This window comes from Podarcis liolepis, assembly GCF_965112155.1.
Source record: "Podarcis liolepis genome assembly, chromosome: 2".
In the NCBI taxonomy this organism is placed as follows: domain Eukaryota; kingdom Metazoa; phylum Chordata; class Lepidosauria; order Squamata; family Lacertidae; genus Podarcis; species Podarcis liolepis.
In genome coordinates, this window is record NC_139555.1 from 126714739 (window position 1) to 126741185 (window position 26447).

At 46.5% G+C, this 26447-nt stretch overlaps 1 protein-coding gene across 3 annotated transcripts in view; it reads left to right on the forward strand.

The window, feature by feature from the left end:
* Window positions 1–24907, forward strand: part of LOC310701436 (uncharacterized protein) — an 80136-nt gene extending 55229 nt beyond the window's left edge. For 2 of the 3 annotated variants that reach the window (XM_083492262.1, XM_083492260.1), the window contains 2 exons: window positions 13868–13956; window positions 21614–24907. In XM_083492262.1, the coding sequence (XP_083348388.1) occupies window positions 21699–23519 (1821 nt within the window). In that variant the 5' untranslated portion in view covers window positions 13868–13956; window positions 21614–21698 and the 3' untranslated portion in view covers window positions 23520–24907. Of the gene's footprint in view, window positions 1–13867; window positions 13957–21594 lie in introns of all 3 variants that reach the window. The other variant, XM_083492261.1, reaches the window with a different exon arrangement.
* Window positions 24908–26447: the final 1540 nt, after the last annotated feature.

A 26447-nucleotide genomic window follows, 5' to 3' on the forward strand; every position in this document is an offset into this window, starting at 1 on the left:
TTCAATCGGCTCCCACAAAACCATCCAGCCACAGCTTCCAAGCATCTGGTCAGTGTGTCCGGGGCCGAGTCAGTTTGGCCATCCATCAGCAGATAGAGCTGAGTGTCATCAGCATATTGGTGACAGCCCAGCCCAAAGCTCCGGATAATCTGGGTAAGGGGGCGCATAAAGATGTTAAAAAGCATCGGGGAGAGAATTGCGCCCTGTGGCACTCCACACACCAAGGAGTGGCGTGACGACATTTCCCTCCCTAGTGCCACCCTCTGTCCCCGACCAGAGATAAAAGAGCACAACCAGTTACGGGCTATGCCCTGTATCCCCACGTCTGCGAGGTGATGGTCCAGAAGATCATGATCGACCATGTCAAAGGCTGCTCACAAATCTAAAAGGATCAGCAGCCCTGACCCGCCTCGATCCAGTTGTCTACGGATATCATCTGTTAGGGCAACCAGAGCCGTCTCCGTCCCAAAACCAGGACGGAAACCGGACTGAAATGGATCTAATGCCGATGTTTCCTCCAGAAACCTACCAAGCTGTTCAGCAACCGCTCTCTCAATTACCTTACCCAGGTATGGAAGATTTGAAACTGGGCGGTAATTGGATAGGTCTAAGGGATCTAATGAAGTTTTCTTTAAGAGTGGACGCACCACTGCTTCCTTCAGTTCCCCTGGGAATGTCCCCGTGTCAAGGGACAAATTGATAATTTCAACCAGGGGGGTCCGCGCAACATCTGGACACTCCCTAATCAGCCAGGATGGGCACGGATCAAGGAGGCAGGTGGTGGGCCTACCAACTTGGAGGAATCTATCCACATCAGTAGGGAGTATCCGATCGAAATGGTCCAACACTGGACCTGAAGTCAGTCGAGGGGCCTCCAGTTCAGTTACTGTATCTAAATTGGCAGGGAGGTCACGGCGGAGCAACAGGACTTTCTCCGCAAAAAAAGCTCGCGAATGCCTCACAGCTGTGGGTCGAATTTGTGCTTAAATTTGGTTGTCCTCCTAAGGACGTTATTGACCTAATTATTCTAAAAAGTTGTGCCGGGCGAGAGCTAGCGGATGCAATGGAAGCTGCAAAGTAAGATTTCTTAGCAGCTTTCATAGCCATCTCATAGGCTTTCATAAGCGTCCTATAAGATGTTCTTGAGGCTCCGTCACGAGTCCGTCGCCATACTCGCTCTAGCCGTCTGAGATCCCGCTTCATTTTCCGGAGCTCCTCAGTAAACCAAGGGGCCCGGTTTCGACGGGGTCACAGAGGGCGCTTAGGCGCGATCTCATCAATGGCTGCCAAGAGCCGGTTATTCCAGTCCTCAACAAGGTCATCTAATGAGTCGCCAGGAGGAGCAGGGTTCCGCAAGGCTTGTCGGAATCTATCAGGATCCATCAGTTTTCGCGGACGAGCCCAAATAGGTTCGCCACCCGAGCTGGGGAGGAGCGGGAAGTCAATCTTGGCTTTCAGGGCGTAGTGATCAGACCATGGCACTTCCACAGCAGGGAGCATGATCACATCTATGCCAGCCCCAAAGATCAGATCCAGCGTGTGGCCTGCTTGATGAGTGGGGCCCAAAACAACCTGGGAGAGCCCTAGTGTTGCCATGGAAGTCACTAGGTCCAGAGCCTGTGAGGAGGGAGCGGCATAGGCATGGACGTTGAAGTCTCCCAAAACCAGTAGGTTTGGGAACTCCAAGGCCCAGCCCGCCACCACCTCCAGCAAGTCTGACAGGGTGGCTGCAGGTGTGCTGGGTGGTCGGTACACCAGCCAGACAGCCAAGCTCTCCTTGGTGCCCCACACGAGACCAACACATTCAATGCTGGAGATCATCGGTGATGGCAGAGCTCTGAAAGAGCAATCCTCCCAGAATAACAACGCTACTCCTCCCCCCCGACCCACAGTCCGCGATTGATGGAGGACAGAGAAACCTGGGGGTGTTATCTCATGTAGGGAGACTACTTCACCTTCCCGTACCCAGGTCTCCGTCACACAAGCCAGGTCAATCCCCTGCGAGACAAAAACGTCACGCATGGTGGCATTGCACAGCACCAATGACGGAGGTGTGTAATCCTTGCTCTCCCTACCCTCATCCCTTGGGATGGGGCGTAGATTGGAAGGGGTTCAAGGATCACTGCATCTCGAAACCCTTCACCGATAGAGATATCTAGCCCCACCACCATTCCTCCCTAGCCCTTCAATTATGGAAATCCCAGATCCCATACTAGCCTCCCCAGTAAATGGGTAACATCCCCTCAATAACAAGTCATCCTTGGGCCAGGACTCATGGGTCAATATGGTATGGGAAAGAGGTGGAGGTTTGATAGGGTAAGTATCCCTAGAAGATAAAACCCAACCAACCGCACACCAAGCGGGGGGGGGGGGAACAATCCCATGGTGTTTCATTGTCAATCCCCCTCTCCCTCCTGGGTTAATTGGAGGATTGTTGGTTCTATCTGTGGCTGTGGAAGTATTAATGAGGTATGTGTTATAAAATGTGGATCACTGGCCAACAAAGAGCCAGGTTCGAATTCGGAAGATCTGTCCATCCTGTCTCGCCAGGAGTACAGTAGAGAAGGCTGATCATTCTGGTAAGTTTTTGGAACATTAGGCAAAGGCACTATCAAGGGAAGTAATAGTGCCACTGTATTCTGCTCTGGTCAGACCTCACCTGGAGTACTGTGTCCAGTTCTGGGCACCACAGTTCAAGAAGGACACTGACAAACTGGAACGTGTCCAGAGGAGGGCAACCAAAATGGTCAAAGGCCTGGAAACGATGCCTTATGAGGAACGGCTAAGGGAGCTGGGCATGTTTAGCCTGGAGAAGAGGTTAAGGGGTGATATGATAGCTATGTTCAAATATATAAAAGGATGTCACATAGATAGAGGAGGGGAAAAGGTTGTTTTCTGCTGCTCCAGAGAAGTGGACACGGAGCAATGGTTCCAAACTACAAGAAAGAAGATTCCACCTAAACATTAGGAAGAACTTCCTGACAGTAAGAGCTGTTCGACAGTGGAATTTGCTGCCAAGTAGTGTGGTGGAGTCTCCTACTTTGGAGGTCTTTAAGCAGAGGCTTGACAACCATATGTCAGGAGTGCTCTGATGGTGTTTCCTGCTTGGCAGGGGGTTGGACTCGATGGCCCTTGTGGTCTCTTCCAACTCTATGATTCTCTGATTCTCTGATTCTAAGGTCCAGATGTAGAATTGGTGCTGGATATCTCCAGATTGTCAGCAACATAGAGTTCTTTATGTGTTGTTGCCATAGAAATATCGGAGGCGCCAAATTCCTCATCTAATTTGGTGTCGTTTGAAAAGGGAACAGGGAGTTGCACTCATGTCTTTCGATGGGATAAAGAGCTGTTGGACGTCTTTAAATATTGTGCTCTAGGCTCTACTGTCCTTATATTTTGGGTAGTCTTTATACTCATTAGCCTCTTCTTCAGGTCTTGTAATTCTAGGCTTACAGAGTTCTTTTCTTCCTTCGGGCAATTAGTATTTCTAGTGTTGAGCTTGGTTTCCTTTATCCGCATTAGCTTTGACTCTATGCAAGGGACCAATTGCCTCCTAGTTTCATCCTTAAATACTCTCACTGGGCGGAGAGAATGGAACCACCATAGGGTATCCTTTATCTCCATGAGTCGAGATGGGAGGGTTGATGACCTAAAGGTCATAAATAGGCGCATGGTGTTTCTCAAGGTAGGCAGGAAGTGGAAATTTTCTAGATCTACATTTCGGTAATGGTAATTCAGGAGCTGAGACAAGGACATAGTAATTTGTCTGCGGTTCATCCACCTATGAGTGTATAGGTGAATCTCAAGCATTATCTGGTTCATTTGCAAGACTTGACAGGACCTCACTTCATCCATAGTTTGAGTTGGTGAGTTGTTAACAGAGTCATTTCTTATCATCCTTTTAAGCCCTTGGGCATTTAAAAGGGAGGAACTAGTATCCAATTGTTTCTCAATGTTAACTATTCTGGTGAGGATTTCATCCAGTCTTTGGAGAACCAGAACCATAGTTTCTTTTTTATATATATAAATATTTATTAAGTTTCAGAAAAGACAACAAACATAAGAAAAAAAACCAAAAACAGATACACAAAAATACAAAATACATAAGTAAAAAGAAAAAATAGTTTCAAAAAAGAAAAGAAAAAACACATTTTAAGAAAAAAGAAGAAAAAACACAAAAATCCCTCTTTTACTTCTCATCTTTGATTCACTTATTTCCTTGACTTCCTCACATCTCCCTTTTTTGTATCCCTGTTGAAAATTAATTCAGCAAATTCATATCCAATTTATTTGTCTAATCATCCATCCAATCTTATTTTTAACCTCGTTGCTAGTACCCCTTCAGTTCATTTCAATGCCATTAACTTTCAAAAATTTTACAATATTTCTGTAAATAAATTTTAAATTTCTTCCAATCTTCTTCCACCAACTCTTCTCCCTGGTCTCGGATTCTGCCAGTCATTTCCGCCATCTCCATATATTCTATTACTTGCATCTGCCATTCTTCCAGGGTGGGTAGGTCTTGTGTCTTCCAATGCTTTGCGATAAGTATTCTTGCTGCTGCTGTTGCGTACATAAAAAAAGTTCTATCCTTCTTTAACACCAATTGGCCGACTATGCCCAGGAGAAAGGCCTCTGGTTTCTTAGGGAAAGTGTACTTGAGTACCTTTTTTAGTTCATTATATATCGTCTCCTAAAAGGCCTTAATCCTAGGGCACGTCCACCAAAGGTGAAAGAATGTACCTTCTGTTTCCTTACATTTCCAACATTTGTTATCGGGTAAATGATATATTTTTGCAAGCTTAACTGGGGTCATGTACCACCTATACATCATTTTCATAATATTCTTTCTTAAGGCATTACATGCCGTAAATTTAATCCCGGTGGTCCACAACTTCTCCCAGTCAGCAAACATAATATTATATCCTATATCTTGTGCCCACTTTATCATAGCAGATTTTACCGTTTCTTCCTCAGTGTTCCATTTCAACAGCAAATTATACATTCTTGATAATATCTTAGCATTGGGTTCTAACAATTCTGTCTAACTTAGATAGAGCTTAGATTTCCACCTGGAAACCCACTTTTTTATCCTGGTTATAAGCCTCTCTTATTTGAAAATAATGTAGCCAGTCTCGCACCTTATCTTTAAGCTTCTCATAACTCTGCAGTTTCAATTTGTCCCCTTCCTGTTCCAAAATTTCCCAATATTTTGGCCATTTAGTCTCCATATTAAGTTTTTTCAAAGCCTTCGCTTCCATAGGTGAGAGCCACCTTGGGGTTTTACTTTCCAGAAAATCTTTATATCTCGACCATACATTAAACAATGCCTTCCTGACAATATGGTTTTTAAAGGCCTTGTGTATTTTAACCTTGCCATACCACAAATATGCATGCCACCCGAATACATTATCATAACCTTCAAGATCTAAGATGTCTGTGTTCTCAAGAAGTAGTCATTCCTTCAACCAGCAAAAAGCTGCTGATTCATAGTAGAGTTTGAAATCTGGCAGGGCAAACCCCCCTCTATCTTTAGCATCCGTTAGTATCTTAAATTTTATTCTGGGCTTTTTGCCCTGCCAGATAAATCTAGAAATGTCTCTTTGCCACCTCTTGAAACAATCCATCTTGTCAATAATTTGCAAAGATTGAAACAAAAACAGCATTCTCGGCAATGTTGTTGTTTAGTCGTTTAGTCGTGACCGACTCTTCGTGACCCCATGGACCAGAGCACGCCAGGCACTTCTGTCCTCCACTGCCTCCCGCAGTTTGATCAAACTCATGCTAGTAGCTTCAAGAACACCATCCAACCATCTCATTCTCTGTCGTCCCCTTCTCCTTGTGCCCTCCATCTTTCCCAACATCAGGGTCTTTTCCAGGGAGTCTTCTCTTCTCATGAGGTGGCCAAAGTATTGGAGCCTCAGCTTCACAATCTGTCCTTCCAGTGAGCGCTCAGGGCTGATTTCCTTCAGAATGGAGAGGTTTGATCTTCTTGCAGTCCATGGGACTCTCAAGAGTCTCCTCCAGCACCATAATTCAAAACCATCAATTCTTCGGCGATCAGCCTTCTTTATGGTCCAGCTCTCACTTCCATACATCACTACTGGGAAAACCATGGCTTTTACTATACGGACCTTTGTTGGCAAGGTGATGTCTCTGCTTTTTAAGATGTTGTCTAGGTTTGCCATCGCCTTTCTCCCAAGGAGCAGGCGTCTTTTAATTTCGTGACTGCTGTCACCATCTGCACTGATCATGGAGCCCAAGAAAGTAAAATCTCTCACTGCCTCCATTTCTTCCCCATCTATTTGCCAGGAGGTGATGGGCCCAGTGGCCATGATCTTCGTTTTTTTGATGTTGAGCTTCAGACCATATTTTGCGCTTTCCTCTTTCACCCTCATTAAAAGGTTCTTTAATTCCTCTTCACTTTCTGCCATCAAGGTCGTGTCATCTGCATATCTGAGGTTGTTGATATTTCTTCCGGCAATCTTAATTCCAGCTTGGGATTCATCCAGCCCAGCCTTTCGCATGATGAATTCTGCATATAAGTTAAATAAGCAGGGAGACAATATACAGCCTTGCCGTACTCCTTTCCCAATTTGGAACCAATCAGTTGTTTCATATCCAGTTCTAACTGTAGCTTCTTGTCCCACATTCTCGGCAATACATTCATCTTAATAACAGCAATTCGACCTAGCAAGGAAAGCTTCAAGTTTGTCCAAATTTCCAAATGTTTTTTCACTTCTGACCAGTATTTTTCATAATTGTCTTTAAATAAATTAACATTCTTTGAAGTCATATTCACCCCCAGGTATTTTACCTTCTTTACCAATGTTAAGTCTGTCTCCTTCTGAAACCTTTCTTTCTCAGTCGGAGACAATTTTTTTTCCAAAACTTTGGTTTTTGTCTTGTTTAACTTAAATCCTGCCACTTGACCGAAATCCTGGATTAATTCTAGTGCCCTCTTAGTGCTAGCTATTGGCTCCTGTAATGTCAAAACAAGGTCATCTGCAAAAGCTTTAAGTTTGTAATGTTTAACTCCGACCTGAATACCCTGTATCAAGTGGTCCCTTCTTATCATGTTTAGCAAAACTTCCAGGACTGAAATAAAAAGTAATGGGGAAATTGGGCAGCCTTGTCGTATCCCTTTCTCAATCCTAAACTCTTCTGTCACCACATTATTAACTATCAGTTTAGCCTTTTGCTCAGAGTAAATCGCACCTATACCATTTTCAAAATTTTGTCCTACCCCCATCCCCTGAAGATTTTTCTACATAAAGCTCCAAGAGATATTGTCAAAGGCTTTCTCCGCGTCTACAAATATCAAAACTGCTTCTGTATTGATATTCACTTGTAACTTTTCCAAAATATTAATTATATTCCTCATATTATCGGATAAGTGTCTACCAGGGAGAAAGCCGGCCTGGTCTTTATGTATAATTTCAGCCAATACTTTTTTCAATCTTTTAGCCAAAATGTCTGCAAAAATTTTGTAATCCACATTTAAAAGGGATATGGGACGGTAGTTCTTAAGTTGTGTCTTCTCAGTCTCATTTTTCGGTATAAGTGTGATATATGCTTCTTGCCACGACTCTGGCGCTTTTTCCCCCTCCATAATTTCATTACAAACCTCCCTTAGTGGTTGAATTAAATAGTCTTTCAGAGTTCTATAATATTTGGAGGTTAGTCCATCAGGCCCTGGGGATTTGCCTAGTTGCATATTCTGAATGGCACCTTCCACCTCTTGTTCTGTTATTTTCTAGTTCAAAAACAATTTATTTTCTTGAGAAATTTTTTGTAATCCATTAATTTTCAAAAATTGGTCAATTTCAATCTCATTCTGTGGCCCTTGTGTGTAAAGTTGTTTGAAGTATCTCTGAAAACAACTTCTTATCTCCTGTGGATTCTGTATGTTCTTTCCATCAACTTCAAGGTTCGTTACCGTGTTCAATTTTTGTCTCTTCTTCAACTGCCATGCTAGCAACTTCCCACATTTATTTGCTGAATCAAAAGTCTTTTGTCTCATCTGTTTAATTTTCCATTCTATTTCTTTATTTATCATTTTCATATATTGTACTTGATGTAGCTTAATTTCTCTTAAGATCTCTTGTGACTTCGGTTTGGATCTAAGTTTCCTCTCTCCTTCTCTTATTTTTCCCAATATCTTTTCTTTTTTCTCCTCTTGAATTCTCTTTTTTATTGCATTTTGTTGAATCAGAAATCCTCTCATTACAGCTTTGCTAGTGTCCCAAATTACTCTTTTTTCCACAGAAGTCTTCAAATTTATCTCAAAATAGTCTCTCATAATTTTTTGGGCCTTCTTAATAATTTCCTGATCTCTAAACAAGGTGTCATTCATCCTCCATCTGAAGGAGCCAGTCGATGTTACTTTCAATTCCATTTTCACAGGGTTATGGTCGGAGCAAGTTTTTGGGCAGATTTCCACCCTTCAAATCTTGGGAGCCAGTCCTCTGGTAATCCAGATTTGGTCAATTCTTGTCCAGGTCTTTTGGGCTTCAGAAAAGAAGGTTCCCTCTCTGCCTAGGGGGTTCTTAGTTCTCCAAGTATCAATCAAGTCCATATTGTCTGTCATTTCAAAAAAAGGTTTCGGTAGTCTTCCATCTTTAGTTACCACTTGTCTTTCTGATTTATCCATATTTGTCGAAACCACTCCATTCATATCTCTGAGCATGATGATTTTGTAATCCATAAAGTCCAACAGTGTCTCATGCAGTTTCTTAAAAAATTCTGATTTCCCCTCATTTGGTGCATATATCCCTACAATCAAAAAGTTCTCTCCTTGAAATTGTATCTCAATTGCCACAAATCTTCCTTGATCATCTTTAAAAACAAATTTGGGTAGTAGGCTTTCTTTTGCATAAATCACGACTCCTCTCTTTTTAACTTTATCTGATGAAATAAATTCTTGACCTAATCTTTTGTTAATTAAAACTTTTCTATATGATCTGGTCACGTGAGTTTCTTGTAAACAAATCAAGTCCAATTTCTCCTTTTTCAGCAAATGAAAAATTTTCTTCCTCTTATCAGGGGAGTTCAGCCCTCTAATGTTCCAACTTAAAACCTGCAGAGACATTGTGTAGTTATTCTGTTCCTCCAACTGCTCCCAGTAGTTTTTCTTGGTCTGTTGGTGGTCTCGCTTTCTCTAGTTTGTCCGGTCCCAGTGGTAACTTTGCTGTGTCCAAAGCTCCTGGCTTTGGTATCTTCGGTTCTCCTTCCTCTGACTCTTTCCGTAAATGTTCCTCGTGGTCTTTCAAAAATCTCTCTTTATCTTCCTCTGATCTTATTCTAACTTTTTTCCCTTTATAGGTAAAGGACAAACCCTGGGGGAACTCCCACCTGAAAATGATGCTATTTCTTCTTAACAAATACACCAAGTCTCCGTATTTGGCCCTGAGGTCCAAAAGATGTTTTGGGATGTCTTTATAAATCTCAATCCTGGAGTCCTCTATCTCCAGTGATTTCTTGTAGTGCAGGCTCAATATTTTGTCTCTCTCTTCCTTGGATCTGAGTGTAATCAAACAATCTCTTGCTCTATTCTTTTTTCCTTTACCACCTTTGCCAAATCTAAAGGCCGTCACTATCTTAAAATCTTTATCCTGGTCCAGGCCCCAGAATTCTTCAAATTCCTGTGTCAAATATTCACTCAAATTCTCTTCTTCCAATTCTGGGACCGCTCTGATCCTTAAGTTGGCCTGTTTATCTCTAAGTTCAAATAAAGACAATTGCGTCTTGTGGTCTTCTAGTTGTCTATTGATTGGCTGAATCTTTCCTTCTACTTCCAATACCTTTTCTTTAACGTCCTCTGCAATCCTTCTTGTCAATTTAGATTCCTGCAGCAGCCTATCAATGGCCTGTGTGTTAGAACTGATAGTTGTAGTATTTAAATCAATTTTAGCTGACAATTTTTCCAATGCTCCAAAGATTTTTATCTAATGCATTAAGTGTCTCATCAGAGCCCCCACCTTTTGCCCCAGATTGGCCAGTTTCTTCCTTTTCTATAGTTGGAGGGGCTACAATTGATTGTCTTCGCTGCTGCAGCCTAGTTTTTACTCTTGGAGGTTTTTCCTGGGGGTTTTCCTGAGGTTGAAGTTGATCCATTACTTTATCTCCCTAAAGGTCACTCTCACAGTCAAATTCTTTGTTATGGGAGAAGTTTCCTAGCCAGCTGCAATGGAAAAAACCCCAGTTATAACACAGACCTCCTCTAGTCAAAACAAAAAAAATTCCTTCCTGTAACAGGTTTTTTGTTTTTGTTTTTTTTGACTATGGCAGACCAACACGGCTACCTATCTGTAACTAGACCTCCTCTAGGGGAGCTTGGCAACAATGTTCACTTTAAAATGGATTGCTTCTATATACAATAGTATAGTCAGTCAAAGGCAACAGTTACAAAGAGAGTCTCTCAAAATTTCCAATTCAAAAACAGAGTAACCATATAATGTAGCAATAAACGGTGCAGGGCTTTCCTTGCTGTTTCTGGCAGCCCAATAGCAGGGATTGAGCGGTGGTCTTAATTTCCTCCCTTTTTTTCCTTTTAAATAACAAGTTTCTTCTTCCCCCCAACTTTAAGGGGGGTTCTTTCTACAGGCGTTGGAATTAAGCTCCTTATATCTCCACTTTCCCCGGTTCTTAGCTTCCAAAGTCTTTGCTTTGATCCTATTTACAAAATCGGAAGACGGACTTCCCTTTTGCGCCTTCCCGCTTCAGAGCCAAATTCAAGTTCTTGTGCCGATCAAAGGAAGCAAGTCCGTTGATCCCCCGTTTTTATCAAGTTCTTACTCACAGGTTGTAGTTTAAAGCCGAATTTTCAAAAGAAGAAAGGTCAGCGCTCTCCGGCATCAGCTGTGCAGCTTCACTCCGCAGAAGTAGCGATTAACTCTCAGCACCGCGTCACACACCCCGTCCTGTTCCGGGGCTTTTTTTCCAAGCCCCTTCTCAAAGCGGGGGGAGCGCAAAGGTGCCCGCCGAGTCCCACGGTCGCAGGCTTCACCCGCCTGCGGTTTTTGGAAGGGTCCCCGCTTCGCTGTAGCGGGTAGACCCGATTTCTGTGGAGCTTCCCCTTCTTACTCAGGAGTCCGCCATTGCCGATGGCGCCGCCTCCAGAAGTCCAGAACCATAGTTTCTGCAGACAACATGCAAATCTCTTGGTAGGGGAGCGTATCCCGAATTGGTTGAAAACAGGCTCCTCTGATATCTTGTTCTAGAGGCATGGGTGGGTCAGCGTTAGGAGTGGGAGGAATCCCTCCTGCTCCTGCCCTCTTGGACGGATTAGCTTTTTCTGGGAGGAGGGGGGTCGGGTCATTGACATCCTCCTTAAGGGGGGATGAGGTTCCCCCAACATTGTCACTCACTGTTTGTTCTATTTGCTCCGTTTTTCTCGGTTTCCTCAACCCGCTCTGTTTCTGAGCCAGGGCAGATAGCGTTGGCTCTCTGCCGATTCTTTGTTTTAGAGGAATTGTGAGTCTCAATAATGGTCTTCTGGCTCTTTGCACCTCGTTTTCTCCTTCCAGCAGGCATTCACTTTTCATGCGAAAAGTGGCTCTGAATCTGAAAGTCCCAGTCCCAAATCTTAATCCTGTCACCCTAAGATATTATAAGCAAGCCCCACATTCCTCTTTCCACCTGCAATAGGGAGGTTAGAACAACACTTAATACCCGGCAGGGATCATAAGAGCCACAATTGCTTAATATTGCAGGGAGAGAGAGAAAAATGGGATTTGAAATGACCCAACCACAAGATGAAAAGTCTCCGTACTGAATGAGGGAAGGGGGAGGCATGGGGGGGGGGCTTTTGAAGTCTCCCTGCTGGCAAGGGAATTCCAGAGCAATGACACCACTGTCTGTCTGGAATCCCTCACTGCCTCATCTCCAGCAGGAAGGGAGGATTTCCAGACTGGGACCCTTCACTGTTAGGGGGAGGTGCTGGGGCCTGGGCAGCTGGATGGATGGACATCAGCCTGCAGAAATGCACACCCCCGCTTCCTTTCACAGGACTGTTGTGGTGTTGCATGTGTGTGACAAGGCAACACTCAAGAACAGTTCCCACCAACCAACATGACATCATTCCTTCACTGCCCACAAGAAGGCGATCTTTCCTCTACACATGGTAGAATCCTAGAATTGTCAAGTTGGAAGGGACCACGAGGGTCATCTAGTCCAGCCCCCTGCAATGCAGGAATATTTTGCCCAAAGTGGGGCTCAAACCCCCGACCCATAGATTCAGAGTCTCATGCTCTACTGACTGAGCTCTAAAAGGGAGTTTCCGTTCAAGCAGAGCCCAGAATAATTAGGGTTGCCATATTTCAAAAAGGGAAAACCAGGACAACCCCAAAACTGTAGAGCTTTTATTTAGACAAGGCCCCAAATAAACGCCAAAAAAGCCCATGAGTTTTCGACTGACTTGTCTTAAATTCAGGACAAAGTGCCATCTTTTGGAAATTCCGCCTTTGAAATCTTTTGCAAGTCCTCCTTTTGAATGGGGTGGGGGGGTTCAATCTGGCCAGTCCCCACGCAAAAGAATAAATGGAAACGTATCAAAAAGGGCAGCATTTGGAAACCACCTGGTTGCAAACCACTCCGGGTCCTTTGCCCTCCTGCTAGCAGAACCGCCTGAACTGCTGGCTCCGCACATGGGAGCAGAGTAGGACTTACTTCCGAGTAAGCAGGCATCAGATGGAAAATTGTGTGAGGGAAGAATTATTAGTTTGGAAGTGACACTGCCAGGAAGGAAGAACAGTCCTGGAGGAAGAATTATACACAGCAAATGGGAAGAAATCAGATGGGATGCAGGCAGTGGTGAGGGTTTTTTTATACAGCCTTCTTTCTAAAGAAGCAGAGAGAAGCTCCAAAAGCCAGATATATGAGCAGAAATCAGGGCGAATGAGAAGAAGTCCACTAATAAAGCAGGGATCCCGGGGAATCTGCCTCCTCGGCGCCTGAAACTGAGGCGAGGCTCAGATTTCGAAGGGCGGGAAGTTGGGAAAAGGCGGGAAAAGTCGTTGAGGGGAAGGAGCAGCGGGGGGAGGGGCTCCTCCTCTCTCGCCCCTCAGAGACACGACGGGGACCCTCTTGGGAGGGGGGCAGAAAGGGGTCTCTCTCTCCCCCCCCCTCACAACCCCATTGCAGCGGGGGGAGGGGCTCCTCCTCTCTCGCCCCTCAGAGACACAACGGGGACCCTCTTGGGAGGGGGGCAGAAAGGGGTCTCTCCCCCCCACAACCCCATTGCACTCCTCTCATGGCGGAAGGGGAGCCCACCCTCTCCCTGCCGGGCCAAGGGGGTCTCTGGGCGCAGGAGAGCCTGGGGGGAGGGAGGGGGCAGAGGAGAGGAAGCGCCCCTTCTCTCTCTCTCAGGCAGCCCCATGTCTCTCTCCCCCCCCCCCCCGAGGCTGGGTCCATCTCTGGGCTTCACAGAGGACCCCCCCCCCTGGGCTGGGGGGGGGAAGGACCCCCCCTGGCTTCCCTGGCTCAGCCCCTCCCCCACTCTCCTGACCCACAGGGGGAGGGGCAGCCCTTCCCTCCTCCTCACTCATCCTCTTCCCTCCCAACCTCCCTCTTTGCAGATTGAAAACCACCTCCTTCTCTCCCCGCAAACCCAGGTCCCCCCCAGATATGATGCCCCCCCCTGGCCGCCATCTCGCCCCCTGCTGTGGGGAGGAGGAAGGAGGGGGGCCAGGTCCCCATGGAACCCCCGAGGCAGCGCCGTCCCGTCCGCTTCCCATCCCAACACAGGGAGAGGCTGCTCTATTGACGTAGCTCTAGGGGCAAGCGCATCCCAAAAGGAACCGGAAGTGGCGCTGCTGAATGCGCTGGAAGTGGCCAGACAGGGAAAGGAGGAGGAGCGTCGCTGAAGAGCCCCCCCTCCCCCCGTCGCCGCCGCCCTTTCTCTTGCAGACAAGGAGAGCGGACTAATCCGGAGCCAGGGAGGCGGAGGACCAAGAGGTAAAGAGGGAGAGAAGGGGGGAAATAGGGGGGGGGAGGACGAAGATACCCCCCCCCAGAAAAGCGCCCTCCCTGGGGCCCGTCGACAGGGGCCCCGATCCAGGCCCCGACCCAGGGGGGGGAACGGGGGGACCCAACACCTGCAGGGCTGGCCTTGCAAGATCTCCTGGGCAGCAGCAGCAGCACCGCCAGACTCCCCTTCCTCTTTCCTGGGGGGCCGAGAGAGGCTCAGCTGCCCTGGCGGGAAGGGGAAGGAGGACCCCAAGCAGGGCTGGGGGTGGGGCTGAGGCCCCCCATTCTCCCGGTTTGCCCCTGGCAGAAATCCCTGGGGTCGTGGGGCGCCTGGCTGGGTCCCCAAGAGACCAGCTGAGCTTGTTCTGGGGATGAGCTTTCGTGTGCATGCACACTTCTTCAGATTGGACAGTCTTCTACCTGAAATTTGGGAAACACTTTCTCTTTCCTTGCAATAATATCTCTTTCAAACTGTGAACTTTCAGTCCAAAAACCTCTCCCTTTATCTTGTCCAAACAAGATGATTTGATGGTATTGAAACCAATCCGCCATCACACCTCCCACCTCATCCTGTTTATTCAGTTTTATTTTTTCTTCCAAAAAGTCCGAAAGATCTCTGTAAGTTACCCATTGCTTCTTCTGTATTGCATTTTTAAAAAAGCTGTTGCTTTTGTGGGTTGGAGCCAAAGAGGTGTTTTTCTTTCCAGAAGATTATTATATTTATCCCATACTGTAAAAAGGATTTTCTGAATAACTTGATTCATAGAGCTCTTGTTTTAGTTTCATCCTGCCATAAATAAGCATGCCAACCAAACATATTCTTACGACCTTTGTTATAAGAAAAAACCTGTTCCTTTCCCCTTATGGGGTATCCAAGAGCCCATATAGTCCTTAAGTGGGTTCCATATAGGTAGGAGAAAATAACAGAGGCCAACCAGAGTATACTGAGAAGCAAAGCGGCTAGTAAGCCTGATCTTTATTGCAACAGTGTCCCCCCCCCCTCACCACAACCAGGAGGGAGGTGTGCAAGGCCTTATATAGTCTTTTGCAATTGCCCACCCAAGACCACCCCCCCAAATATCATACGGAAGGAGACTGTCTACAGCAGGAATACATCACAGGAGGCGGTCTACAGCAGAAAACCTGTCCTCAAGGATACCTGTTAATGGTCACTAACTGCATTATCTGGGCAGCCTGGGCATTCTTTTGTGATGGTAAATACTTTAGTTCCTGAATCCAGGTCACAGGCCCACCCTGTTCATCCCTCCTTAAGGCAGTATTTGTAAGCACAAAGACAATGGGAAGGCTTCCATTTGCCTCCTTTCCTGCAGAGGAATATTTGAGTACGTTTCTGAGCACAATTCAAAGTGTTGGTGCTGACCTTTCAAGCCCTAAATGGCCTCAGTCCTGTATACCTGAAGGAGCGTCTCCACTCCCATCGTTCAACCTGGACACTGAGGTCCAGCTCCAAGGGCCTTCTGGCGGTTCCCTCCCTGCGAGAAGTGAGGTTACAGGGGACCAGACCATTGCCCTGTGGAACGCCCTCCCATCAGATGTCAAGAAATTAAGCAGCTATCGTACTTTTAAAAGACATCTGAAGGCAGCCCTGTTTAGGGAAGTTGTTAATATTTCATGCTTTACTGTTTTTAACACTCGATTGGGGAGTGATTGAGGAAACTCAGCCAGATGGGCAGGGTATAAATAATAAATTATTATTATTATTATTATTATTATTATTATTATTATTAGTCTGTGGTGCTTGATGTTTAGGCATAGTAAATATTAGGATTTAATTAGAACTTGTGTGTTATAGCGGGAATATGTTATAAGATGGTCTCCTTGAATTTTAGAAAGGGAGTTATGTAAAGGGTTTTTCGTGTTTGATCCGTGTTTCTGTGTAAATGCTGTGTGTCAGACTGAGAATGTCATCAGGAAGGTCTAGGAAAGGGTCACCTGCTTCTGAGCATCAGAAATGAGCATGGAAAGAGTTAATATCATTAACCTACCCGAATCGGCCCCCACCCTTTGTAACAAGCAGCTGTAGTTCTTTTGGGATTTAATATCGGCTCATGAAAAGTTGGGCATATGACCCAGAAAGCTGCCTGGCTCCATCCGTCTGGAGGCGGAGATATGTACCACACGCCATAGTCGAATTCGGCTGGACATGCCATGGGAAAGCAGAAGGGGCAACCAAGGAAGGGGGACACGGCCAAAGAAACCTGCTCTCACACAAGTGCCCCCCCGCCAATTCCGTAACATTAGCAAAGCCCAAGTTCAAACACCAGCCCCTATTTAAAAGAGGCCCCCGTAATGACACACTGGACTGCCCTTTATGGTTGCCGTAAGTTACTGTCCAGGGACGCGGGTGGCACTGCGGGTTAAACCACAGAGCCTAGGGCTTGCTGATCAGAAGGTTCGAATCCCCGTGACAGGGTGAGCTCCCCTTGCTCGGTCCCTGCTCCTGCCAACCTAGCAGTTCGAAAGCACGTGCAAGTGCAAGTAGATAAATAGGTACCACTCCAGCGGGAAGGTAAACGGCGTTTCCGTGCGCTGCTCTGGTTCGCCAGAAGTGGCTTAGTCCTGCTGGCCACATGATCCAGAAGCTGTACGCCGGCTCCCTCGGCAAATAAAGTGAGATGAGAACCGCAACCCCAGAATCGGCCATGACTGGACCTAATGGTCAGGGGTCCCATTAGCTTTAAGTTACTCTCTAAGTCCCAAAAGTGTGTAGCAACTCCGGTCTACTTTGCAGGGCTGTTGTAACAGGGACCCCCTGCGCCACGACCCTGCCTTCCCCCCCCCATCGGGAAATGGGTGTGAAACTGACCGGACCCCCCCTCTCCCGGCAAGGGATTAAAAGAGATGAAGGGGGGATGTCACCTTCCTGCCCCGGAGGGCTTTTTCCCAGTAAGGGGGGGGGGTCTCTTTCCCTGCTGCCTCCGGGGATTGAACCCGGGACTTTCTCAGGAGAGAAACAGGAAAACGGAGCTTGTTTGGAAGGAGGAGAATTTGTCTCTCCTGGGAGGGAGGGGCCACTCATTCCCCCCCCCCATCAGTGAGCTCCGCTTCCTAGAGAGGCAGGGAGGTTTGGAGGGGGTAAGGGGGGAGGGGAGGGGCCTGATCCACATTCCCGGAAGAGGAGCAGCTCTGCAGAGGAGGAGGGAAAAGAGGTGCGAAATATATCTATATATTGGGGGGGGGGAGAGAGACTGAGGAGTCCATGGAAGGGTTAATGGGGGCGAGAGAGGCCGGGATGAAGACCTCCCCCCCCTCCTGGGATGGGGAGAGATTTGGCAGGAAGCTGAGCCGACCAGGGGTCCTCTGGGGAAAGGGGTCCCTCGGGGGTGGAGGGAGGAAGTGGGAAAAATTTGTCCCCCCAGATAAGACTCCCATCATCCCTGGCCAGGGAATATGAAACTGATTTGAAGATTGGTTTCTTCTTTACACATTATTATTATTATTATTATTATTATTATTATTATTATTATTATTATTAATTACCTTCAGGTAGACACACCACTGGTTTCATCTTCTTACTTTTCTTTCCCACAATGGATGGATGTTGCTGTTTAGTCGTTCAGTTGTGTCCGACTATTCGTGACCCCCTGAACCAGAGAACGCCAGGCACTTCTGTTTTCCACTGCCTCCCGCAGTTTGGTCAAACTTATGCTGGTAGCTTCAAGAACACTGTCCAACCATCTGTCGTCTCCTTCTCCTTGCGCCCTCCATCTTTCCCAGCATCAGGGTCTTTTCCAGTCCAGGGAGTCTTCTCTTCTCATGAGGTGGCCAAAGTCTTGGAGCCTCAGCTTCAGGATCTGTCCTTCCAGTGAGCACTCAGGGCTGATTTCCTTAGGAATGGAGAGGTTTGATCTTCTTTCAGTCCATGGGACTCTCAAGAGTCTCCTCTAGCACCAGAATTCAAAAGCATCCATTCTTCGGCGATCAGCCCTCTTTATGGTCCAGCTCTCACTTCCATACATCACTACTGGGAAAACCAGAGCTTTAACTATACGGACCTTTGTTGGCAAGGTGATGTCTGTGCTTTTTAAGATGCTGTCTAGGATTGTCATTCCTTTTCTCCCAAGGAGCAGGCGTCTTTTAATTTTGTGGCTGCTGTCACCATCTGCAGTGATCATGGAGCTCAAGAAAATAAAATCTCTCACTGCCTCCATTTCTTGCCCTTCTGTTTGCCAGGGGGTGATGGGCCCAGTGGCCATGGTCTTCGTTTTTTTGATGTTGAGCTTCAGACCATATTTTGTGCTCTCCTCTTTCACCCTCAATAAAAGGTTCTTTAATTCCTCCTCACTTTCTGCCATCAGGGTTGTGTCATCTGCATATCTGAAGTTGTTGATATTTCTTCCGGCAATCTTAATTCCGGCTAGGTATTCATCCAGCCCAGCCTTTCGCATGATGAATTCTGCATATAAGTTAAATAAGCAGGGAGACAATATACAGCCTTGCCGTACTCCTTTCCCAATTTTGAACCAATCAGTTGTTCCATATCCAGTTCTAACTGTAGCTTCTTGTCCCACGTAAAGATTTCTCAGGAGACAGATGAGGTGATCAGGCACTCCCATTTCTTTAAGAACTTGCCATAGTTTGCTGTGGTTGACACAGTCAAAGGCTTTTGCATAGTCAATGAAGCAGAAGTAGATTTCTTTCTGGAACTCTCTAGCTTTCTCCATAATCCAGCGCATGTTTGCAATTTGGTCTCTGGTTCCTCTGCCTCTTCTAAATCCAGCTTGCACTTCTGGGAGTTCTCGGTCCACATACTGCTTGAGCCTACCTTGTAGAATTTTAAGCATAACCTTGCTAGCGTGTGAAATGAGTGCAATTGTGTGGTAGTTGGAGCATTCTTTGGCACTGCCCTTCTTTGGGATTGGGATGTAGACTGATCTTCTCCAATCCTCTGGCCACTGCTGAGTTTTCTAAACTTGCTGCCATATTGAGTGTAGCACCTTAACAGCATCATCTTTTAAAATTTTAAATAGTTCAGCTGGAATATCATCACTTCCACTGGCCTTGTTATTAGCAGTGCTTTCTAAGGCCCATTTGACTTCACTCTCCATGATGTCTGCCTCAAGGTCAGCAACCACACTACCTGGGGTGTACGAGCCATCCATATCTTTCTGGTATAATTCCTCTGTGTATTCTTGCTACCTCTTCTTGATGTCTTCTGCTTCTGTTAGGTCCTTACCACTTTTGTCCTTTATTATGGTAATCTTTGTACGAAATGTTCCTTTCATATCTCCAATTTTCTTGAAGAGATCTCTGGTTCTTCCCATTCTGTTGTTTTCCTCTATTTCTTTGCATTGCTCGTTTAAGAAGGTCTTCTTGTCTCTCCTTGCTATTCTTTGGAAATCTGCATTCAATTTCCTGTATCTTTCACTATCTCCCTCGCATTTTGCTTGCCTTCTCTCACCCACTATTTGTAAGGCCTTGTTGGACAGCCACTTTGCTTTCTTGCATTTCCTTTTCATTGGGATGGTTTTAGTTGCTGCCTCCTGTATAATGTTACAAGCCTCCATCCATAGTTCTTCAGGCACTCTGTACACCAAATCTAAATCCTTAAACCTGTTCCTCACTTCCACTGTGTATTCATAAGGGATTTGACTTAGATTGTATCTTACCAGCCCAGTGGTTTTTCCTACTTTCTTCAGTTTAAGCTTGAATTTTGCTATAAGAAGCTGATGATCTGAGCCACAGTCAGCTCCAGGTCTTGTTTTTGCTGACTGTATAGAGCTTCTCCATCTTTGGCTGCAGAGAATATAATCAGTCTGATTTCGATGCTGCCCATCTGGTGTTGTCCATATGTAGAGTCGTCTCTTGTGTTGTTGGAAAAGCATGTTTGTGATGTCCAGCTTGTTCTCTTGACAGAACTCTTAGCCTTTGCCCTGCTTTGTTTTGATCTCCAAGGCCAAACTTGCCAGTTATTCCTTTTATCTATTGATTCCCTACTTTAGCATTCCAATCCCCTATAATGAGAAGAACATCCTTCTTTGGTGTCACTTCTATAAGGTGTTGTAAGTCTTCATAGAATTGGTCGATTTCAGTTTCTTCAGCACCCGTACTTGGTGTATAAACCTGGATTACTGTGATGTTAAAAGTTCTGCCTTGGATTCATATCGAGATCATTCTATCATTTTTGAGATTGCATCCCAGTACAGCTTTCGCCACTCTTTTGTTGACTATGAGGGCCACTCCATGTCTTTTATGGGATTCTTGCCCACAGTAGTAGATATGATGGTCATCCGAACTGAATTCGCCCATTGCCGTCCATTTTAGTTCACTGATGCCCAGGATGTCAATATTTATCTTGCCACTTCATTTTTGACCACATCCAACTTACCCAGGTTCATGGTTCTTACATTCCGGGTTCCTATGCAATATTTTTCTTTACAGCATTGGACTTTGCTTTCACTTCCAGGCATATCCGCAACTGAGCGTCCTTTCGGCTTTGGCCCAGCCGCTTCATCAGCTCTGAATCTACTTGTACTTGCCCTCCGCTCTTCCTCAGTAGCATGTTGGACGCCTTCTGACCTGAGGGGCTCGTCTTCCAGCGTCATAACTTTTATATGCCTGTTGTCTTTGTCCATGGAGTTTTCTTGGCAGGTATACTGGAGTGGCTTGCCGGTTCCTCCTCCAGGTGGATCACGTTTGGTCAAAACTCTCCACCATGACCTGTCCATCTTGGGTGCCCTGCTCGGTATAGTTCATAGCTTCTCTGAGTTATTCAAGCCCCTTTGCCACGGCAAGGAAGTGATCCATGAAGGGGACAATGGGTATTATTCACCTTTAATACTCACCTTTTTCAGTGTCACACATATTTTTATCTTGTGATCTTCAGATGAAGAGAGGTATACAAATGTAATAAATAATTCCCAGTTGGAGCAGAGCTAGAATATCCAGAAGCCCTTGGCCACCCACGGCCAAGGAGGAAGAACAGTGAGAGAGGCCTGAACAGGGAATCTCTGCTAAGATAAGCCAGTGTCAGGAGGCGGGTGCGAGACATGGCGGCATATAATTAGTATAAATCATAATTGGGGTGGGTGTCTCAGTCTGGCCTTCCCAGCAGTCAGGCTCCAGCTGCTTTCCTTCTGCATCTCCAGCTCTCTCCATTCAATAATGCAAAGCTGAGAGATGGAGGTCCAACCCCAAGAACATTCACCAACTGAGCACTCCTTCAACCGACCACAAGCACCAAGCCTTGTCACTAGACTTATATATGGGTCTTCCAAAATGGTCAGTATGGACATCCTGAGGCCAAAGGGACTGTGCAGGTGATTAATAAACATCTAGAGGTCGAAGGGGACAAAATGTGGCCCAAGGGGTGGAGGATTATAGTGCAGAAGATGAAGAACATCATGATGAACTTAGGACCCTGAGGAATATTGGAACATACAGCAGCTCCCTTTCCTGTGAGAAACCACTTTTTATAAAACGTAAAGCCCACAGTTCAACCGTATTCTAAGATAATGCTGCTCCATTAACAATAATTAAGGGTTATAAAAGGCTGGTGGTGCATGACCATTATTTTACATTATTTCATTTGCCTTTCCTAAAAATTTGGAACGTATGGAGGACAACACGTTAAAATAAGAGCAGGTGCTAATTGATGTGTAATAGTCCTTTGTTCTCTTCCTAGAAAACAAAAAGGATTTTCTCCCTACCCCTCCCTATTGAAAGAAGACAATAGAGAAGCCAATCAGAATTCTGGTGGGCCATGTCTAATGGGAATAACGAAGAAACCATTTAAATGCATGGAGTGTGAAAACAAAGAACATAAACAATTTGAAAGTATGGAGTGTGGAAGGAGCTTCACCGACAGTGGAAACCTTAGAAAACATCAATGGTCTCACACAGGGCAGAAACCATTTAAATGTATGCAGTGTGGAAAGAGCTTCAGTCAGAGTGGAGACCTTAGAATTCATCAACGGACTCACACAGGAGAGAAACCATTTCAATGCATGGAATGTGGAAAGAGCTTCACTACTAGTGGACACCTTAGAATTCATCAACGGACTCACACAGGGGAGAAACCATTTAAATGCATGGAGTGTGGAAAGAGCTACAGTCAGAGTGGAAAGCTTAGAATTCATATACGGACTCACACAGGGGAGAAACCATTTAAATGTACGGTGTGTGGAAAGAGCTACAGTCAGAGTGGAAACCTTAGAATTCATCAACGGAGTCACACAGGGGAGAAAACATTTAAATGTATGGAATGTGGAAAGAGCTTCAGTCAGAGTGGAGACCTTAGAATTCATCAACGGACTCACACAGGGGATAAACCATTTAAATGCATGGAGTGTGGAAAGAGGTTCAGTCAGAGTGGACACTTTAGAATTCATCAACGGACTCACACAGGGGAGAAACCATTTCAATGCATGGAGTGTGGAAAGAGCTTCACTGAGAGTGGAAAACTTAGAATTCATCAACGGAGTCACACAGGGGAGAAACCATTTAAATGCATGGAGTGTGGAAAGAGCTTCAGTCAGAGTGGACACTTTAGAATTCATCAACGGACTCACACAGGGGAGAAACCATTTCAATGCATGGAGTGTGGAAAGAGCTTCACTGAGAGTGGAAAACTTAGAATTCATCAACGGAGTCACACGGGGGAGAAACCATTTCAATGCATGGAGTGTGGAAAGCGCTTCAGTCAGAGTAGATACCTTAGAATCCATCAACGGAGTCACACAGGGGAGAAACCATTTAAATGTATTGAGTGTGGTAAGAGCTTCAGTTGGAGTGGAGACCTTAGAATTCATCTACGGACTCACACGGGGGAGAATTCATTTAAATGCGTGGAGTGTGGAAAGAGCTTCACTACTAGTGGAAGCCTTAGAATTCATCTCCGGACTCACACAGGGGAGAAACCATTTAATTGCATGGAGTGTGGAAAGAGCTTCACTTATAGTGGACACCTTAGAATTCATCAACGGACTAACACGGGGGAGAATTCATTTAAATGCGTGGAGTGTGGAAAAAGCTTCACTACTAGCGGAAGCCTTAGAATTCATCTCCGGACTCACACAGGGGAGAAACCATTTAAATGCATGGAATGTGGAAAGAGTTTCACTGGTAGTGGATACCTTAGAATTCATCAACGGACTCACACAGGGGAGAAACCATTTAAATGCATGGAGTGTGGAAAGAGTTTCACTGATAGTGGATACCTTAGAATTCATCAACGGAATCACACAGGGGAGAAACCATTTAAATGCATGGAGTGTGGAAAGAGCTTCAGTCAGAGTGGACACCTTAGAATTCATCAACGGACTCACACAGGAGAGAAACCATTTGAATGCATGGAATGTGGAAAGAGCTTCACTACTAGTGGAAACCTTAGAATTCATCAACGGACTCACACAGGAGAGAAACCATTTCAATGCATGGAGTGTGGAAAGAGCTTCACTGATAGTAGACATCTTAGAAAACATCAACGAACTCACACAGGGGAGAAATCATTTCAATGCATGGAGTGTGGAAGGAGCTTCAGTACAAGTGGAGTTCTTACAAAACATCAACAAACTCATACAGGGGAGTAACAATATAAGTCCTAGGGAAGTGGACAGAGGTTCAGTTGTAGTGGAAGTCTTACAAACCACCAAAAGACTCCGAGGGGTAAGAGCTGTAAGAGTGGAAACACCTACAGGCCATCAATTAAAGAAGAGAAAGGGTTTAAATAGAAGGAGTGTGGATCCTGATTTGGTTATTATGCAACACTTTTTAGACTGTGGAACCTTTTTCTCTCCGAGTCGACACTTTCTTTCACATCAATAACAGGAAATCAGTCTTAATTGCATGCAGTGTATGTGAGCTTCTGTTGTTTGTATGTAACGCGGTCTAGACATTTATTTAAAGTAATGAAGGTAACATTTCACATTAGTAAGCATAATATAATATTTAATGTGAATCTGTAGTGTTGCTGCTGAATGAGGGTGGACTGAGAGTGAGCTGGTGTTGGTGTTTGGTGGAAGGAGTTGGAAATGTTTGTATCTGGGAATGGAGAGTTTCTCAAAGTGGAGCTGAGACTGGTGGTCTTGCATGAGGAGGGAAGGGGGCACAGGGAAGAAGGGGCCGTACCAGAGCATCTCAAAGCAATGTGCTGGGGGGCGGGAACCATGGTGACACAAGTGTGTGTAGAATGCTATCCCCAAAATGAAACCGTAAGGATGAGTATAATGGGGAAGGAGGTTCAGGCAGGTCCCCAACCCAGAGTGCTAAGGGTCAGCTTCCTCCAAATCCACCTTTGCGACTGGACATGTTCTGAGGGCAGTGATGGCGAACCTTTTGGAGACGGAGTACCCAAACTGCAACGCAAAACCCACTTTTTCATCACAAAGTGCCAACTATTGCAATGCACTCTGTGTGGGGCTACCTTTGAAGGTGACCCGGAAACTACAACTAATGCAGAATGCGGCAGCTGCACTGGTGACTGGGAGCGGCCGCTGAGGCCACAGAACACAGGTCTTGAAAGGCCTAAATTGGCTCCCAGTAGGTTTCCGAGCACAATTCAAAGCGTTGGTGCTGAACTTTAAAGCCCTAAATGGCCTCGGTCCAGTATACCTGAAGGAGCATCTCCACCCTCGTCGGTTCTGTCCAGACACCGAGGTCCAGCGCCAAGGACCTTCTGGCAGTTGTCTCCCTGCGAGAAGGCAAGTTACAGGGAACCAGGCAGAGGGCCTTCTTGGTGGTGGCACCCGCCCTGTGGAACACCCTCACACCAGATGTCAAAGAGAACAACTACCACCAGACTTTTAGAAGACATCTGAAAGCAGCCCTGTTTAGGGAAGCTTTTAACGTTTGATGCATTATTGTAATTTAATATTTTGTTGGAAGCCGCCCAGAGTGGCCCAGCCAGATGGGCAGGGTATAAATAATAAATTATTATTATTACTATAACGCGGCAATTCTACCTGTATACAGTGGTACCCCGCAAGACGAACGCCTCGCGAGACGAAAAACTTGCAAAACGAAAGGTTTTTTCGTTTTCGAGTTGCCTCGCAAGACGAATTTCCCTATGGGCTTGCTTCGCAAAACGAAGCTTGCCCCAGGGACAGCGGGTCTTCTCTTTTGAAGCAAGGGGCGGCGGGGAGAAACGATCTTCTCCCCGCAGCCCCAGGTCCGGGGACAGCGGGAAGCACTTCCCGCTGCCCCCGGACCTCTTTTGAAGCAAGGGGCTGCGGGGAGATCGCTTCTCCCGGTGCTCCGAAGCCGGGCGGGGGGGAGGGAACACCTGCCCCCACCGCCCGGCTTCGGAATGCTGCTCCGAAGCAAGGCGGGGGGCGGGAACACCTGCCCCAGCCGCCCCGCTTCAGAACGCTGCTCCGAAGCGGGGCGGGGGGGCGGGAACCTCTCACCCCGCCGCCCGGCATCGGAACGATGCCCCGATGCCGGGCGGTGGGGCGGGAACCTCGCACCCTACCGCCGGGCATCGGAACGATGCCCCGATGCCGGGCAGTGGGGCGGGAACCTCTCACCCAGCCCCCCAGCATCGGAACGATGCCCCGATGCCGGGCGGGGGGGCGGGAACCTCGCACCCCGCCGCCCAGCATCGGAACGCTGCTCCGAAGCGGGGCGGGGGGGCGGGAACCTCGCACCCCTCCGCCGGGCATCGGAACGATGCCCCGATGCCGGGCGGTAGGGCGGGAACCTCTCACCCCGCCGCCCAGCATCGGAACGAGGTCCTGGACCTCTTCTGAAGGCAGGCGGGGGCAAAAGTCTTTGCTCCCCCCGCCTGCCTTCCCGGGACAGCGGAGACTTCTCCGCTGCCCCGGGCGATCTTAAAATGCTGGCGGGCGGGAGCGAAGCGTTCGCTGCCGACCCCCAGCATTTTAAAATCTCCCCGGGACAGCGGAGGCTCCGCTCCCGCCCGCCAGCATTTTAAACTCGCCCCGGGACAGCAGGGGCTTTTAAAATGCTGGCGGTCGGCAGCAAAGCCCTCCTGTCCCCGGAGCTTGCGGGGCGGGAGGTGGGAAGAAGGGCTTTTCTTCCCACCGCCAGCTTTCAGAACAGCCTTCTGAAGGCTGACAGTGGGAAGAAAAGCCCTTGTTCCCCCCCCCCCCCCCAGCCTTCAGAAGAGGTCGGGGGACAGACTGTCCCCGGACCTGGCCTGAAGGTGGTTTCCCTAGGACCGCATTAATTGATTTTCAATGCATTCCTATGGGAAACCGTGCATCGCAAGACGAAAAACTCGCAAGACGAAGAGACTTGCGGAACGAATTAATTTCGTCTTGCGAGGCACCACTGTATTTAATTTTTTTCTGTTTGTTTCACATTTCTTCTTTATGACTACTGTTGTAATAAATAATCCTTCATAAAAGTTATTGCCTTACATTCTTCATTAAATTGTCTTTCCATTGATCTGTAATGTTATGGTATAACTCAGTGCTTTTTTTCTTTAAAAAAAATGCTTAGGGGGTACTTGTTGCGTTCGCAAAGTAAAGGAAGGATTGAACTCTGATTAAAAAGAA